Source organism: Protobothrops mucrosquamatus, unplaced genomic scaffold (assembly GCF_001527695.2).
Source record: "Protobothrops mucrosquamatus isolate PMUCROS unplaced genomic scaffold, P.Mucros_1.0 scaffold_66, whole genome shotgun sequence".
Classification (NCBI taxonomy): domain Eukaryota; kingdom Metazoa; phylum Chordata; class Lepidosauria; order Squamata; family Viperidae; genus Protobothrops; species Protobothrops mucrosquamatus.
The window spans coordinates 308,473-327,233 of record NW_015386142.1 but is presented as its reverse complement, the minus strand read 5'-3'; the positions used below and the strand labels follow the sequence as shown (position 1 = coordinate 327,233).

General features: G+C 39.4%; 1 protein-coding gene across 1 annotated transcript in view; it reads right to left on the bottom strand.

The window, feature by feature from the left end:
• EXPH5 (exophilin 5) overlaps positions 1 to 18,761 on the bottom strand; it is a 56,343-nt gene that overhangs the window by 15,285 nt on the left and 22,297 nt on the right. Inside the window, exons 2-3 of the mRNA XM_015813003.1 lie at positions 18,421 to 18,578; positions 16,277 to 16,451 (exon numbers count right to left, since the gene is read on the bottom strand). Of these exons, the coding sequence (XP_015668489.1) occupies positions 16,277 to 16,451; positions 18,421 to 18,578 (333 nt within the window). The remainder of the gene's footprint in view (positions 1 to 16,276; positions 16,452 to 18,420; positions 18,579 to 18,761) is intronic.

Here is an 18,761-nt window from a genome sequence, read left to right as displayed (position 1 = left end):
TATCTGAGGCACAGTGGTCTCCCTTGGGCAAAGGCTCTCCCTCATAATGACCGCTACCCCCCCGCCCCTACCCCGGGTCCTCGGCTGGTGAAATGCCTGGAAACCTGGTGGGCAGATGTCTACGAGAGGGACTCCTCCCTCGACGCCCAACCAGGTCTCGGTAATACCCGCCAGGTCCGCACCCCCCTCCAAAATAAGAGATGCTTACTTTAAATTCCTTCTGGATGCTGATCACATCTTTGTAACTGATTAATAATACATCTCAGCTCAAACTCTTTGTGTATCCAAAAATCCATGGCAACAAAGTTAACATGGATTTTACCATAGTTATGATGCATAATTATATTTAACCAAGAATAATTATTCCATCTGTGTATAGAAAAGTTATAGAAATATTACAACCTAGAGATAGGTAAATGGCAGCCTTTGAGGAGTGAGGCACAAAGTCCTTCAAATTCAAAACATTTCAAATGTACAGTACTGTTCAAAACACCCTGCTCCACATTTGAAACATTTATAATGTTATTCTGACTGCTCTGGGAAAGTTTCAAGCTCCAAATAGCAATAATTCAAGCTGGAAACACCTGTTTTTAATAGAAAACAGGTGCTTCAAACTAAAAGCATTTCTGGAATGACTGGAAGATTTCCAGTAACAGACAACCCATCCTGAACCTGCAACAATTGTGATGTTGAACCACTTCATGCTCAGGAAAAAAAACCCATAGCATTTTGCATACATTCCTGTGTCCCTCTTTTGTGGCACTCACAGAGATTCTTTCTGACCCTCAAGAGCTGAAAATGAAAGCGGTCCCTTGCCATGTGGACATAGAAAATAGATGAAAACTGTATTGCAAGTCCTAAAATAGACATATCACATTTAAAATAAATCTTTCCCTAAAAGCCTTGAACTAGAAAGCAATTTGGGGGGCTCATCCACATTATAGCACTTATGAGGCCCACCCTCATTGCAATTTTTATCCAGGCTACCCTAATGGGCAGGCTAGCTAACAAGCAGGTAGCCAACAGGTAGGAATATGGACTTGCTGCACCCACATTTAGCACAAATATATTCATGCCTTACTCAACAGGGTGCTAGAATTCCCAGAAAGCCTATAGACAACAGTGAAGTCTTCTGGATGTTACCATTTAAGGAGAACCTGGAAGGACACTAGGTGCCTCCTTTCCAGTGGAAATTATGTGAATCCTTTTCTAAACAATACCTAAACATTGCGCAGTGGAAACTATCAAGGATTTCAAGATAATGCAACTTAGAAAGCCCTAAAATAATACTAATTGTTTTTTTTTAAAGTTGGATTAATTAATTTCAAGAGGTCTTCAGCTAGATTGGGACTGTCTCACTACCTTCCTCTTTGGCTTTTATTCAGCAAAGTCTGCTTTTTGATGTTTTAATCCTATAGAAATGGAATGATAAAAGTTTGGCAAGTCATGATATACAGCTCAAGAGGAGCATAAGATGGTTATTTTGAGGTAAGTTTTGGGATCCATTTATTTATTAAGCACTCCCAGCAAACATTTTCCTGGTCTTTATATTTCTATTTTCTAGCTGTTTTTTTAAATTCTTTCTAGAAGCACCTCATACTGATACTGGTACCTATCCACACAGACATATGTAGGATTGGCAGAATAAACTTTGACAGAGAAAAACAAACAAACAAATGCTGGCATGTATATCCAAAACACATGAAAGCTAAGTGTAAAACAACATGTTGCAGAATGGAATTTGAATACTCAGAGTTCCAGCCATTCTTTTTAATGTCTTCCACTTTTTTCAAGTTTTATCCCTTGTTAACTTCCATAACGCAATTGGCAAGCCCAATTCCCAAAAATTGTTCCACACTATTTCTGATTTTCCCATCCTGCTAAATAGTTATTTGAACTTCTGCAAAATTTGGCATTCCTACAATACAGGCAGTCCTTGATTTATGACCCTAATTGCTGAATGAGACATTTATTAAGCAAATTTTGCCCCATTTTACAACCTTTCTTCCCACAGTTAAGTGAATCACCGCAGTTGTTAAGTTAGTAACAAGGTTGCTAAATGAATCTGGCTTTCCCATTGACTTTGCTTGTCTCAAAAGGTGATCACATGATCCTGGGACACTGCAACCGTCATAAATATGAGTCAGTTGCCAAGCGTCTGAATTTTGATCATATGTCTATGGGGATGCTGCAACACTTATGTGAAAAACGGTCATAAGTCACTTTTTTCAGTGCTGTTGTAACTTTGAACTGTCATTAAATGAACTGTTATAAGTCAATGACTACCTGTATACTTCTCTAAAGGAAATTATACAAAGACCATACCTCTCCCCACTTAATGGGAAGTTACAAATATATACTTCCCCCACCCCCAGGAAGACAGTTTGACTGTCTAATATGGCTTGCTCTCTAGACTCGTTTTTACAATCCTTGCTTTTTTGTTCGGCAAATAATACAAATCCTTGAAAGTTTGCGAGTGGGATATAGATTAGATCCCTTTAACAGGGAGGTATTTGAGACCGAGTAAATGATTCAACACTTAAACTTATTGCTCCTGTGGCTTTTCTGTAGATCAATAGTTAGAGATATTGATGGTCTCAGTTGGTATGAGTTGTGGCAAGCAAATTACAAATATTAAATATTAAAGCTCTTGTGAGCCTTTTTATAACTGCTTTTCAGAAACTACACTAAGAAGCTCTGCCTTAAACCAACCAGGCTGTCCAAATAATGCACCTTCTTGCTTCCCCTGTGGTCAAGAAAATGTCCTTTTAGCCATTTCCCAGAGAGAGAAAAATTCATCTACTGAATTTTTACTCATCTCATGGCTATTAGAAGGCAGAAAAAAAACCTTTAATTCCTCACAGTGGGAAGGTATACATTCCTAACATTAAAAATAATAAATCAACTATTAACTGGATATTAGCTCAACAGTTGGCTAGTCCCAGTCAGCTTATCCAGGCAGAACACAGGTTAAATCCAATAAAACGGCTGGGACCCTTCAGAGGCAGGCTAAGCAGCTGTGAAAATTGCTTATAACATGATTGCTTTTAATACTGTTTCACTTGGAGCTGTTGATCTATCCAAGCTGATGAAATGAAATTAACAAGAGTAATGAATTTAATCTCATCCTGCAATCTTTAAGTCTATAGAAATGTTCATTGCCTAATTTTTCTTTCATGCATCTGCTAACTGTCTAGAGAGACCATACTCACAGAAGAGGGGGGGGGGAAATAACAACAACAGCATCTACACTGACATTGCCAGCACAAGTATACTTGCCGTAAACATTATCAATCTAAAGTTACTGGACTAATCCATTCTTTAATTTCACTAGCTATTTTAAAATGCATCAAGGAAATTAACTGGGAACGCTACCTTTTCCTGATGGCTAATTACTTAATCACAAACCCAAATAAGAAAAACCAATAGATGCCATGGTTTTAGAGGGCATAAAGGATAAGGAACAGAATCAAGATAGAAGAACAGTAAAACTGAGGGGAGAGAAATGTAACCAGACTAAACACAAAGGACACTCCTCCCCCTACCTTTCAGTGCCATCCGATGATTAATTTAATTTCATAGTAAACAAAGTGAAATGAAGCACATTGCTACACGGAGCAAAGTAGGACAAGCGGGAGTTCTAGTTAAAATCCCCTGCAACCTGCAGACCATAGTTAGTTTTCGTCTGAAGGTGCACTTTCTCCCGCCCACCCTTCCGCGTTGAAAGGGGTTTTGCTTACCACGTCAACACTTTCCTTGCCAGTAACAGCTTGTCTTGCCACTCACATGGCTGTTTCTTTTTTCTTACTTGCACTTTGCCTTTCAAAGCGAAACCTTGCAGGGCTCTTTCGGCGGTTTGCAATTCACACTTTAGACCCTTCGCAACCCCTTCTTCGCCAGCGTCTCGTCGTCCTTCGGGAGCCAATTGTGTATTCACGGAAGCTCACTTTTATTATGCTCCAGCAGCAAGTATAAACTGGCTTGCTGGCATGCTTGGGGTGTCTGAATGAATTTTCCCTCCCAGATTGCTTTGTCATTTATTTGTAATGTGCTCGCAGGCAGGGAAGAACAAGTTGAAAGGTCCAAGTGCCTGCAATATTTTTTTTATTTTTTTTTGCGGGGGAAACTGATGGACAGATAGAAAAACCTGGCTAGGTTTTTTTACACCTGCAGATCTGTGGTTTCCGCTGAGAGAAAAGTCCTCAAAACATTTTACAGCTGCCCGTTTATTCCTAAGCTTCTCAGACAGAAAATCAAAAGCTTAAGTTTTCTTTTCATCCCTAAGATTCCCTTCATGTAAAATCTGTTTAAATGCAGCGGCCCTGGTACTCCTAGAAGATGGAGGCACCCTGCCCCAAAATAGGGTTCAGGACGGGTAGTCCTCGGCTTACAACCATTTGTTTAGTGACCGTTTGAAGTTACAACGGCACTGGAAAAAAGTGACTTATGATCATTTTTCACACTTAAGAGTTGCAGCATCCCTATGGACACCGAATCAAAGTTCGGACGCTTGGCAACAGATTCATATTTATGACGGTTACAGTGTCCAGAGGTCATGTTTTTTGCGACTTTCTGACAAGCAAAGTCAATGGGGAAGCTAGATTCACTTAACAAATGTGTTAGTAACTTCCCAACTGCAGTGATTCACTTACCAACTGTGGCAAGAAAAGTTCTAAAATGGAACAAAACTCACTTAACAACTGTCTTGCTTAGCACCCGAAATTTTGGGGTCAACTGTGGTCATAAGTCAAGGAGTACCTGTACTTCCTTAAGTCAGTAAAATACATTCATCTTATGATGACCTCAAGAAATATGTTTCCAGCTCCCCAACCCTGAATTACTACACTGAGTTACTGACATCCAACAGACAAAAGTGTGTGGCAAAAGATGGATTAAGAAATGATTATGGACTTCGCCAAAGGCTTGAAGTAAAAAAAGGTAGTCAGGGGAAATGAGCTCCTACTTTCCAGGCATAAGTCTCAGGTTCAGCTTTCAGTCTGGCTTCTCTAGAAGAAAGTAGCAGATAACAGGCAAAGGGCAAAGATCCCTGGAGAAGTGGTCTCAGAGGAGACCATTTTGAGTTAGATGGACAGGAAGGATGGGTTGGTATGGAGGGCTTCTGGAGTCAAGGCTATTAATGTTCCTCTCAGAATAAGAGAGTTGGAAGGGGCCCTAATTAGGTCTTCTAATTCAGGGCTTTTCAACCTTTTCACCCATTGTACCACTTTTAGGATATGGCAATATCCGAGTGCCACCAGTCGCCTAGCAAGGTGTCAAAAACTTGATGCCCAAAAAAAAAAGAAAAAAAAAAGGAAAAAAGTGATAAAGTACAGGTAGTCCTCGACTTACAACAGTTTGCTTAGTGACTGTTCGAAGTTACAATGGCACTGAAAAAAGTGCCCCCCAAGGCATAGCCGAGCAAGACACCTGCCTGCCCACCTGGCGGCGCTCTTCCTCCTGTCCGAGGTTTTCATTGTGAGCATTTCTGTTGAGGATTGGCAGTGGGGGTGGTGTGGTGTAGTGTTTGGTTTTTATTTCCCCTGTCTGCTGGGTAGTTGCAGCAGGTTTTGGTCACTTCACATGACCCTGGGACACTGTGACCGTCATAAATATGAATCAGTTGCCAAGCATCTGAATGTAAATCACAAGACCCTGGAGATGCTGCAACATTCCAGCTGATTGGTGCTTCTTCTGGGCTCAGCAGAAGCACCAGGATCAGCGCTGAGCTCCAGCTGGAGCCTGGTGCTGATCCTGGCGCTTCCGCTGAGCCCTGACAGCCCCGAAGAAGCACCGATTAACTGGAAAGCGGCACTGATCCTGGCGCTTCCGCTGAGCCCTGACAGCCCTGGAGCTCCAGCCATTTCTCGCTCAGACTTGTGCGGTGCTGCCACCAGTTCAGCTCATTCCCTTCCCCCGCTACCACTTTTATAGGATGGTTGCGTCCCACCTGCCAGGTGCCAATGTACCACAGGTGGTACCTGTACCACTAGTTGAAAAGCCCTGTTCTAATTCAACCCCCTGCTCAAGCAGGAAGCCCTATACCTTTTCAGAAAAATGGTTGTCCAATCTCATCTTAAAAACGTCCAGTGATGGAGCACACATAACTTCTGAAACTTGTTTTACACAGGTATCACAATGACATTCCACCAACAATTCACTGAGACGTTCCTGAGAACAGTTTCTCCTCTGACCAGGACTGTATGTTTGAAAGAATGCAGGCTGCAACAATCTCCATCACTTCTATTAAAGCAAGAACCTTGGCATGCTGCCTAGTGCAGGGGTAGGCAGCCTTGGCTCTTTTATGACTTGTGGACTTCAACTCCCAGAATTGAAGTTGAAGTCCACAAGTCATAAAAGAGCCAAGGTTGCCTACGCCTGGCCTAGTGTCTTCGTTTCTGCCTAACTCACTGCAGCTCCCCTAATTCCCTCTTCCATTCATTTTGAATGAATGTGGCAGGAAATCTACCTTCCTCTGGGTTCAGTCTTCCTACTTTCGGAGAACATTACAGATTATTACAGTGATGTGATGGATCAAGTGAGGGCTATCAGGAATCCTGTTTCCAATGCCAGAAGCCAGGAAACAGGTGCCAGTTTCCTACTCCCCAGGTTGATAGCAAAACAGAAACTACGACTGCTGTTCCTGAGTCAATCAATACCTAGGAAGTTTTTCAGCAGATCAAACAAACTAAAGACTCTCAGGCTTCAAGGCCTGTGCCACCCATCAATTACTTTAATAGCAAACTGAGGTCAGGAGAGCCAAAATAAGCACAACCCAAATGGCCTTATTGAAGAAACAATAACAATTCAGTGGAATGCTGAGGCTCAGGGAAGTACAAAGCTTTTTTTAAAAAAAGACCTTTATGGGATAATGATGCCTTTGCTCCCAAATTAAACAGAAACTTATGAAGATTTACAATGCCCAGTACATTGCAGCAGAATAGTGAATATTTATCTTGGAATACACAGTATTTTCTTGGAGAAGGAATAGTGTATTTTCAAAATAAAAATAAGAATATAAAGATCTGTCATCATGTTCATGTCCTTCCAGCCACATAAACTATCCTCATATTTTTTTCAAAGCATAAAATAAGGCTGCTTGGATGACTAATATCAGTACTAATGCAGAGCCCAGAAAACAGCTGATTTCCTTAGATTTGCTTTCACTGGGTGACCTCTGCCAAGGACTACAGGTACTCCTTGACTTACAACTATTTGTTTAGTAACCATTCAAAGTTATAACGGCACTGAAAAAGTGATTTATAACCACTTGTCATGCTTACAACTGCCACAGCATCCATACAGTCATGTGATAAAATTTCGAGCACTTGTCATAAATACATGCTAGTTGCCAATTGCAATGTCCTGGGATCATGTGATTGCCATTTGCAACCTTCCCAGCCATCTTCCAACAATCAAAGTCAATGGGGGAAAGCTATGTTCGCTTAACAATCATGTGATTCACATAACAACTGCAGTGATTCACTTAACATCCATGGTAAAAAAGGTCATAAAATTGAGTATGACTTACTTAACAGTCGCCATACCTAGCAACATAAATCTGGGTCCCAACTGTTGTTATTAAGTTGAGGACTACCTGTACTATGTAATCATGGATCTCTACCAGACGTCTACTTTGACTTCTACCCTGTCTGTATCACATTGCAGAACTGCATGCTAAATAATCAAAACTGGCCACCATCATCTCAGATTGACCTGACACAGACAAATTAAGCATCTTCTACAAAGTGGAATTTGAAAGCCATTTCAAATTTATCTTCCAAAGTTTGCCCCTCCTCTAAGAATTATTTTCCTACCGGTTTTACCTAGAATTATACAATTAGAAAAGCCATTCAGGGCGAGGTCAACATTCTACTCAACCCAACAAACTAAATTAAGGTTTTCTAGACAAATGTCTATTTAGTCTCTGCTAGAAACACATCTAGTGAAACAGAACTCATCACCTCTCTGTAATTGCCTCCATTATCAAATTGATCTTAATATTAGGATGTTTGCTTAATGTTCAACATGAATTTCCCAACACCAGACAAACGATCAAGCAGAAAACAATACTCAAGCAAGAAACTACCAAGGAGAAAACCACACTCCCAACAACATTAGAAGGGCAAGCTTACTATATATACAAACAGGAAGCAAAACCCACACTTACCGGCACTTATGGTGCTACAAGCAAACAACCAAGCTCAGAAAGCACCAAGGATTTGCTTCCTATAATATATGATAATTTTTCTTATTGCAGAAAAGTTCTGAGTCCTTTCTAAAAGGTTTACATCTGGCAGTGTACAAGAACATCACCCTCCCCTGCTTATAAGGAATTTTCTTTAAGAAATAAAACAGACTCATGTTAGCTGCCTTGGCCAATTAGAGGCAGAACAGTGGAAAAAAAATCCCTCTAAGCCAAAGTGGTAAAAGAGGAAGTTAAAAATAGTTTTTTTCAGTTGTGCTATTTCTCCTTTATATGAAAAACAATCTAAAATCTACACTGCAGATTTTGCCTATTTCATCATGATATATTGTATATATTTGGGGGAAAATTTAAAACTTTGGAGATTGTTTACTATGCATGGTTTTTCTGCCGTCTTGGAAACAGCCATTTTAAAAACCAAACCAAACCCTTATGAAGAGAAATATTAACAACCTATTTCTAATTCAGCCTTCTTCAGTTTTATAGATTGTGGACTTCAGTGCCCAGAAATCTCAGCATGGCCAAAGCCATTTATTTCATACAATTTTATATTCCTACGGAGCACAATACAAAATATGAACATCCAACACAGTTATTATTATTGCACTGTTTGATTCATGACAGTATCAAGAGACCCTTTACACTGGCATCCTTATGATATTTCCTTTCAGAATCCTTTGCAAACAATCCTTCATTTGTGCCCCAACACTTTCATGGTACTCTCTTCTGAACTCTCTTTTGTAAGTGTTTTAAAACTAAAGTCCTGTTTATCAGTGAGCAAATATTTAATATCAGGGAATCCAAGAATATCTTAGCTACCCTTCTATTTCAGGGCATCCTGTGCTATTATGAACCTGCCTCTCTCACACACTTTTGGTAGACTGAAATGCATAAGCTTGTCTGCCACTTTCCCCAAAAGAAAAATTAAGAAAGCAACAAAACAAAACAAAGCAAAGCAAAACCCAACCCAACCCAGCACATGTTTTGTTTGCTCTGACAGAGAATTGATAATGCAGAAGTTGGCAAGTGTAATGTGGTCATGGTGAATAAAATGAGATGGCTTGGGGCTGGTTCAAGAATTACAACCGGTAGATACAAAACACAGGATTAGAAGTAGTACCCTCTTTTAGGACTGTATTTTGTGCAGTTTCAGTCAGAAGAATGAAAGTGGCTTAGAAAAGCTATGTAAACAATATCAACGAAATAAATAGAAGTCCCAGTAATATACAGTCCAGAAACACTAGTAGTAACAACAACAACAATCAAAATAACCACTAACTCACAGTCTAGGAGGTCCATTCTCTATTGACCCATTAATCCTCATGCCCATTTTAACACATTAACAGTAGGATGCAGATCTTATTTCTCAGGATAAGTGATTCCACAGGAGGAATCTATTAGAGGAATTATCAAATAATAACAACATTTAATAACTTTATAGGGTCAGCTCTGCCTTATCTTGACAACTTTGTTCAGATTTTTTTGCTTTCTGGGTATTGTCTTGCTGACCTCTTAGATAAAACTAGACACAGAGAACTTAATGGCCAAGATTGCCTACTTTTGCATGTGTGTGTGTGTAATAACAGATCTGTTGAGATTCTGGTCACAAATCTGGGAACAAAAGTTTACATTTTCTTTGTATGCCAATCTCTCCAATTCGTATTCACAATCCCAGTCAAATTATTTGCTTTAGCAGGGAAATACTGCCATTGTTTTCTGTCAACTCCACAGAAATGCAGCTTTTGTGCTAGCTTCTAGAACTTTCCATCCACACATTGTCTTGGTCAGTGCACTTGCACTCTCAGGAATTCCTCTACAGCTTTGAACTTGGACATGTGACAGAGTCCCTGCTCCATTATGTGCTTGCCCACCAATAAGATCTAATGTTAAATACCTGCTCGAAGGTGCTACATATGCCAACAAATTTTACCTAGTGACTTGAGAGAATATTTATGATGTAAACAAGCATCATATGTAATTCCTTCCCACCTCAAATGGTTCAAGTTTAAGCAATTAGATTATAAGATTATCTGCCCACCCAGGCTTTGAGTAATGAGTGTGCATTTCCATCTGGATTCCATAGTTGTCCTGTGTTAGGTGAGGGGAAGATGAATCCCACCTTCATTTTATTTATCTCCATGACGGATTCCAGTACTGATTGCAGAATTTCATGTTTTTAAAGAGCTTCAACCTCATAAGAAGCAAAAAAGGTCCCTTCAAGGCTCTGTCCTCTTCAAAACAAATTCCACAGTATGGTAGACAAAATTATTCTTCCAGAAGATGTAAATAAAGCATGTTGTAATCAGTATAGTGATAGCATTGTTTATTTATGCATCACATGACACTGTGGGAATTGTTTCAGGCAAGGATTACATCATATGAGGCCTGATAAAGTACCTGTAATCAGTAAGTAACATCATCCCACACAACACAGAGGAAGTCCAATTTGCTGTAGCAGAGTGTTTCTCAAACTTGGCAACTTTAAGATGCGTGAACTTCAACTCCCAGAGTTCCCCAGCCAAGTTCACACATTATAAAGTAGCCAAATTTGAGAAATACTGCTCTAGAAAACACTCTGTCTCTGCACTGTGGTGTTGTAATTGTTCAGTCGCTAAATCTGCTCGATTCCTCATGACCCCATGGGCTATAGCACACCAGGCTCCTGGAGTTTGCCCAAATTCCTGTTCATTGCGTCAATGACACTATCTAATCATCTTATCCTCTGCCATTCCCTTCTCCTTTGGCCTTCCATCTTTCCCAATATCAGGGACTTTTTCAAGGATTCCTCTCTTCTCATTTGGTGGCCAAAGTATTTGAACTTCAGCTTCACTATCGGTCCTTCCAAAAAACAGTCAGGTTTAATTTTCTTTAGGGTTGGCTGATTTGATCTCCTTGCAGTCCAAGGGACTCTCAAGAGTTTTTCCTAACACCACAATTCGAAAGCCTTCAGTTCTTTGGTGTTCAGTCTTCCTTATGGTCCAGCTCTTACAGCCATACATTACTACTGGAATTTCTGGCTATGTATAGAAGCTTAAAAAAAAGGAATAATATTTTGTCAGGTGGGGCAGCAATGATTTTTTTTGCCGAGGGTTGGGAGATCAAGGGCCACAATAGGGGTGCTATTTTGGTTTATTGTTTGGAAGGATTTTGAAACGACTCTTTGCTTTTTAACTTTGTTACACCCATTGTAGTACATAGGTTACATTTTCAGGTGTTTCAGGTCTCAACGTTATAAGAAATTATACTTTCAGTTGTCAGTAATTCTGGTCAGGTGGGCTGCAGGGAACACAAGCCAAGTGTTCAGAAAACTGCAAGTTATCTATCCCTAACTTTAGGGTTATGGTAAAAATAAAGCAAAACTCATACCCAGAGCAAACTTGAAATGTCCATCAGAAGTATACTGTAATTAGGCTTTAAAAAAAAATATCTTTGGACATAATTGGAGCTTTGCTGGAACAGTCAAAATCACCATCTGCTTCAGGCTTTTGTTTCATTCACAATGGCACTAGAAAGCACACAAAAACAAAGTTTGAAAGCAATAGTGCCACCCTGTGGCTTGCACCCAACTCAGACACACAGCCTCCAAACACTGGGTGTTTCTCAATCTCAGCCATGTTAAAATGGGTGAGCTTCAATTTCCAGAATTCCCCCAGCCAAAACCAATTTTGCTAATAGCCTTCTTTAATAACTCTGAAAGAGCAAATTGTAAGAGGGAGAGAAAACAACCCCCCACTCTTTATGACCTTTACAGATAAATTCTTTTCATTGCTGTAAACCATCTTCTGAAAATCTGTTACAGAAACATTCCATTGCAATGCAAATATTTGCAATAAAACTGTAACACAAAATCCCTTGACTGCTGTGAGTGCTAAGATTTCATCAAGTTGTTTTCACCATCTCCCCCCTTTGTTTCTTTTCTCTAAAACATGCATCTTCTTCTGCATAATTCAGACTTTTTCAAACCATTAATTGGCTAAATGTCAAAACATGTTTGACTATACAACCATGTAAATGCCGTGATTTATGTACAGTACTTGTCTCAGATAAGGATGGTATTTGTATGATGTCACCATGTACTTGTCGTTTTGACATTTTTGTGATATACTGCAGATGCTGATTTGTCACCACTACACACAACTCTGAAACCTGGAAACAAGATCATACTAGCAATCTGAGTTCATATAAAGATTAAAAGTGCATCTTCTTAGGCATTAAAACCTGGCTGAAATAAGGAACTGTTCGGTGCTTATTGTATTGAACAGCCAGTTGGCACTGACAATTAAAGTTATAGGTAGGTCTCGATTAGTTAATGAATCTCATGAAATGGTTTGCTTTATTTGAGTATGTACTATTCAAAGTGATATTGTTATGGAAAATATGGTAATTAGTTCTAGCCCAATGGAAATAGGCAGTGAAAATTTTTAAACATAATTTGTATGTGTTTGTTAATAAAACATTACAGTAAATGATAAAAAGAATATATTTATAATATAGGTTTATGGTTAACTTTCTATAGAGAAGTTACAGAAAGCAAAATAAAAAACAAAAAATTCAATCACAGATTCAGTTATCCAGACATGTAGACCAGACATGTCAAACTCGTGACGTCACACGACATCGCGAGACGTATCGGGACTGTTTTGCCATTGCCGGCAATGGGGTGGGCGCGGCTTCCGGATGATGCGTCCGGCCTGTGGGCTAACAGTTTGACACCCCTGATGTAGATGGTCCCATTTTAGCCTTGCTGTGACTACATTCATGTTGTTCAATTATATCAAATTTTTGCTCCAATGTAATAATGAGCCTCCTCTTTTTAAAACGTGCACTGTTTCCTCTAATAGAATTTTCTTTCTCTCCATTTTACAAACATGAAGATTAATACATGAAAAACCCAACTGCAACTGCATATGCACTAGCCTTATTTGCATACTCACTAGCTTCGCATTAACTGAATTTTGGCTCACGTTAAAAGCATCTGGTATCAATTTACAATTCACACTATATCAAATACTGCACTACTTGAACTTGCCCTAATTGTGACTTACCTGTACACTTCAATCTCCCTGCCGATCTAAATTTTCTAGGCAGTCTCCAGACCCGAGAGAGAGCCTTTTCTCAAGGATGACTTTAACATGTGCCCTCAGGAGATTCCTCACCCCTTCGCTTCTTAGAGAGAAAGTGCTAGGGTCTCTTCTGAATCAGAAGCTAAAGAGGGAAGCCGGATGGACTGTTGGCCAGATGAACTAGGTGACCATGAATGTAAGCAACCATGAACCTAAGCAACTTCAGAATGATTCAAGTAATGGGGCACTGTGATGACAGCTACGGAGATAGAACAAAAAGAATCTGTTCTGTAGAGGTAAACATTGTGGCAGAAGAGGGCAGCCATAGACCTAGTCAAACCACAGCAGTGACTGGCACTATAGAAGACCAGTCTTAGCTTTAAACCTTCCACCACCTCTCCAACTCCAGAGTGTGTTCCTGTTGCTCCTGTTCCTTGCTCTTCATTTGGACCAGCTCATGGAATTCTCAGAGGTTAGAAGCTTGAGAGTTCTCTCAGGAAGGTTATGACACAACAGTTAAAGTTTTCAAACTGTATTTGCCTAGTGTTCTTTCTGCATCAACTGCCACAGGTCAAAATGGCTATTCTTTTAAAGATAAAGGCAGAATTTCAGGAATATGGAAGAAGACATTTCCATGCCTGAATTGAGGCATGCAATGTATCTTCTGCCCAACAACTCTGGTAGGTCCCAAGAAATTGTGGGATTGCCCAGGAAGCAACTAACTTTGCTTTGGGGTTCAGGTTTTCACTGAGGAATAAATAACTACCCTAATTTAGACACTGTGTTTAGTTCTAATTTATTTTTTTTAGGCTTAAAGCATTATTCTCTTATTCTTATTTCTCTGAATAAGTAGAGCATTCTGTATAATTTTAGATTGGTTTCCAGAATATTTTTGCTATTATTTTTTTTTTTAAGTAAAATTGAATTTGGAAGCAAAACTCTTCCCCAGCTTATTAATCATAGTGAACCAATGCTATCTTTCACTGTGTTAAGTGAATCACACAGCCATTAAGCAATTCTGGATTCCCCCATTGACTTTGCTTGTTGGAAGCTAACTGGTAAGATTGCAAATGGTGATCAAAAAACCCCAGGATACTGCAACCATTGTAAATACATGCCAGTTTCCAAGAACCCGAATTTTGATCGTGTGATTACCGGGATATTACAATGATTGTAAGGAGCACCAGTCGTAACTTTTTCATTGCTGTTGTAATTTTGGTCGGTTGTGAAATGGTTGTAAGTCAAGGTCTACCTGTACTGAGCAGTGAAGTTAAAAGATGCAATTCAACAGTATCTGCAAGCACATAGATTCTCTGCCCAAAAGGCAGAGAGATCCCATTTTTTTCTTTCATGCAAAATAGCAATTTCATATTTGAGGACTTAATAAAAGAAACACAAGTTTGTATTATAAGCCATAAATTAATGAAACCACGAGTTACAAAAAAGCATGGCTTTAAGAATTATGGACTAATTTGTTTTTTTTAAAAAAAATCTTTCCATGTATTATGTTCATCTCTTTCATTGTTCCCAGCCTCACGACCTCTATGAAAAATTTATATAGATATATTGTTTACAACTAACCATTCTAGCCATTGTCTCTCCACTGCAGGATGAAGGTCTCTTCCACATGTTTCCAATCAATAAGGTCCCGAGCTTTCTTTTGTTAATTGGGCCCACAATACTTGCTGATGTCATTGATCCATCTTGTTTTAGGTCTCATTTGTGGATGCTTTTTATCAAGTGGGATCCATTCTATGACTGCCTTAGTCCACTGGCCATCAGTTCCTCTTGCTACGCTATTGTTTACAACTATGTTTAATATATGCACTCATATAAATTAAAGCTTTAAAAAAAAATCTAATAAAAGATCTATATGCAAGTTTTGCTGACAACTTGCAATTCAGAAGTGATAATTCCTCCGTGGCTTTTATACAGCCCACCACGTCTCTTAAAATGCCTGACATTACTGAACAGCTATGCCATAACAGTTTGAGATAAAATGACTCAATTGAGTAGTAAAATACTTAGCTTGCATGCAAAAGACATCTGGATCCAAGAGGTAGCATCTGGAGACTTAGCTGGGAAGACCTGAAAGTCTGCAGATTTACTGCTATTGCTATATACTATAGATAATATTGAGCGCGATTAATGAGGTAGCTTCCTCTCGTCCTGAGTTAGATATTTGAAATACTATTGTACAGTCTTCAGTATTTCTGCCTCTTCCAATGGGGTAACTTAGAGTAATGGTGACAGCATAGAAGGGCTAAATAGGTTGGTTATTACAGAATTTGCCCATCAAGTGTCCTTCAGATGTGTCAGAGAGAAGTTCAAAAACGTCCTGCTAGCCTGGTCATTGCAATGGAATTCTCTTGAGTTGCAGTCCTAGATGTCAGGATAGAGAAAATTGATTGCTCTATGTCCTTAGACTTGTGAAAGTCCTTTTAAATATCTCACCAAAAGTACAGTGAAAGTATAGATAGTCCTTGACTTACTAAACAGGCACTTAGTGAATGTTTTAAGTTAGAATGGAGCAAACAACAACAACCAGTACTTATAGCCCAGATTCAAAGTCCTGATGGCTGCCCCTGCTCAAGAGTTGTGTGAACGCATTTTAGGTGCTCAACCACCAACTCGCATTTGTGCAGCATCCCATGGGTCATATGGCCATGATTTATGACATTTTTGCTGAAACCAGCATTTACTTCTGGTTTCCCACAAAAAATGCCCATTGTGGAACAATGGGTTTGCTTAATGACCGCAGCATTCATTTAACAACTGCCACAAAAAATATGTTGTAAAATTGGCTAAATCATCAGCATGAGTTACAACTGTAATTCCAGGCTCAATTGCAGTCAGAAGTTGAGGACTTCCTCTATTTTCAACATATATATATTGCAGGTCCATTGGAAAAAAAACCCTCTCTGAATAAAGCCTCTTGCAGAACAAATATGAGGAAGCGGACCAAATAACAGAATGGCTCTTCAAATGCCATAGGACATTTCTCGCTTACTGTGAAGAGTTCTGCTGCTGCTGCTTGTGGGGAGGCTTCAGGTGCTGCTTCTTGGATTTCTTGAAGGACGAGAACAGAGAAGCAAATGGGGTTCTCAGTCCTTCGAGGATGGAAGTGGATCCAGGCTTCTGGGCTGGTGGGACTTCCAAAGCAGAGCCCTTTGTGTTTGCAGAATCTGAAAAAGAAAAACTATAAGTTAATAAAAGAGGTGGCCGCATATTTTACAAAACCATGATATCGTTCTGTTCTGATTTATTCAATTTCTATAGCTGCCCAACTCAAACAAGTGACACACTGATGTCACCTAGTACAGTGGTGGTGAACCTATGGCACGGGTGCCAGAGGCGGCACTCAGAGCCCTCTCTGTGGGCACACGCGCCGTCGCCCCAGTCCTAGGCCTTCAGCTGGGTTTTATAAAACCTTTTTGCTTTAGGCCTCCGCCGCCGTGTGCAAAAAAAAAAAAAAGGTTCAATCAATCAATCAATTTCAACTTCTCGCGGAAAAAAAAAGATCTTGCAAAGTTGGAATTGATTGATTGAACTTTTTAGTCCCACCCAGTCTGCCATTACCACTGCAGCCATACCCAGCCAATGGGCCACACCCAGCCAATGGGCCACACCCACCCGGCACCTGACGATGCATAAGTGGGTTTTGGATTACAGTTTGGGCACTCGGTCTCTAAAAGGTTCGCCACCACTGACCTAGTATGAAGATTTTTTAATAGGATGTCCCTAGTACAAGTAACCAAATTAAAAAAATGTCCAAAATCTTATAACAACACCTAAAGCTTATATGGTTTTGTCCTTATTTTTGGAAATGTATGTATGTATGTATGTAACTCTGTGTATGTATGTATGTATTTGTCTGCCTTTATTATTTTTATAAATAACTCATGGCAACAAACATACCTGATACTTTTTCTTCCTCCTATTTTCTCCACAACAACAATCCTGTAAGGTGGATTAGACTGAGACAGGATGACTGGCCCAAAGTTATCCAACTAACTTTCATGCCTGAGGCATGATTAGAATTCATAATCTCCTGCTTTCTGGTCTAGTACCTTAACCGCTGGAGTGAATGTACTATTGTTACTCAGTTCTATGAAATATAAATGGAGCGTCCATGGATATTTGGGTGTGTGGGGGTGTGTGTGGGGAATTGCCTGTGCCAATTTGCCCAAAGTCACTCCACTGCCAACTCCTATTAATATGGCGGTCCTAAAAAAGTTGTGATGGGTTAACATGGCCCACATAAAGGGTGAGAACTCCACCAAGGTGATTTAATAATAATAATAATAATAAAGTTGGAAGGGACCTTGGAGGTCATCTAGTCCAACCCCCTGCTCAGGCAGGAAACCCTATACCATTTCAGACAAATGGCTGTCCAGTCTCTTCTTAAAAACTTCCAGTGTTGGAGCATTTATTTATCCAATAATTATGGTTAAACCATCTGTGTGTAGAATAAAATATAGCTAGTTCGGAACTTGCTAAAAGCAACAGCCCCACAGAAGTATTTCTTACATCTTTATTAGTGCTGAGTATAGCAATCGACACAATCTTTTTGCTCTGATATCTGATTATCTTGCCACTTGCATGTTTCTGATCTCCCCCCTGTCTGTCAAATTCTATCATCCATTTTATCTATCTAAATTGAGTTTCTGTTCCTTGACAAGTAGATAGGAGAAACCCATTGTTTTATCCGCAATCTGATTTATCTAAACTGCTTTTTTGTCTTATCTTCCACAGAATGACAACAGAACTTGAATGCAGTAAATCAGTCACTGTTCTGCAGATATACCTGTGATACACAATTTATTATTTTCCTCCTGGTAAAACTCTTTTAAAAGCATGAGTAGTGACCCCATTAGAATGTATTTTCTGTTGTAATCAGATTAATGTCTTCACTTGATAGAAAACCAAAATTAAGTTTCAGCATTGTCTTTTAATATTGTTTTCTACTCTAGAAAAAAAACTTAATCATGTTTTAGTACTTGTGCCAAACACAAGCTCAATTATGCGCGCATATACATGTTGGCAGGTGTCCATCTATCTATCTGTGTGTGTATGTATAAAAATTAACCTTTTCCTTTACACATTCCATAGATAACATTGTTATTCACTGTGAATATGGTAGTGACAACTCACTATTTCCCATGGCCTTTTTCAACCGGTGAACTAGTGGTTGTTTCGGAATTCTGCTGATATCAGTCTCACTTTGAAATTTTCTCTTCTGGAAATCTTCAAGCCATTCTCCTCTCATGCCCGGATACCCTGTTGCATCTTCATTTTTCTTTTGAAATTTGCTAAAACAAAGACACATATATTACTCAACAGCTTCTTATTTTCATTCAAGTCCTCAATAATGTCCTCAGAAGATTTATGGGTCTTTAAAATAGGCTATAGGAAATCTTGTTCAGTGACCATAACTGCACATGGTTGCTATAACAGACAATCAGTAAATAAGGATTACCTGTATTGTCAGTGGG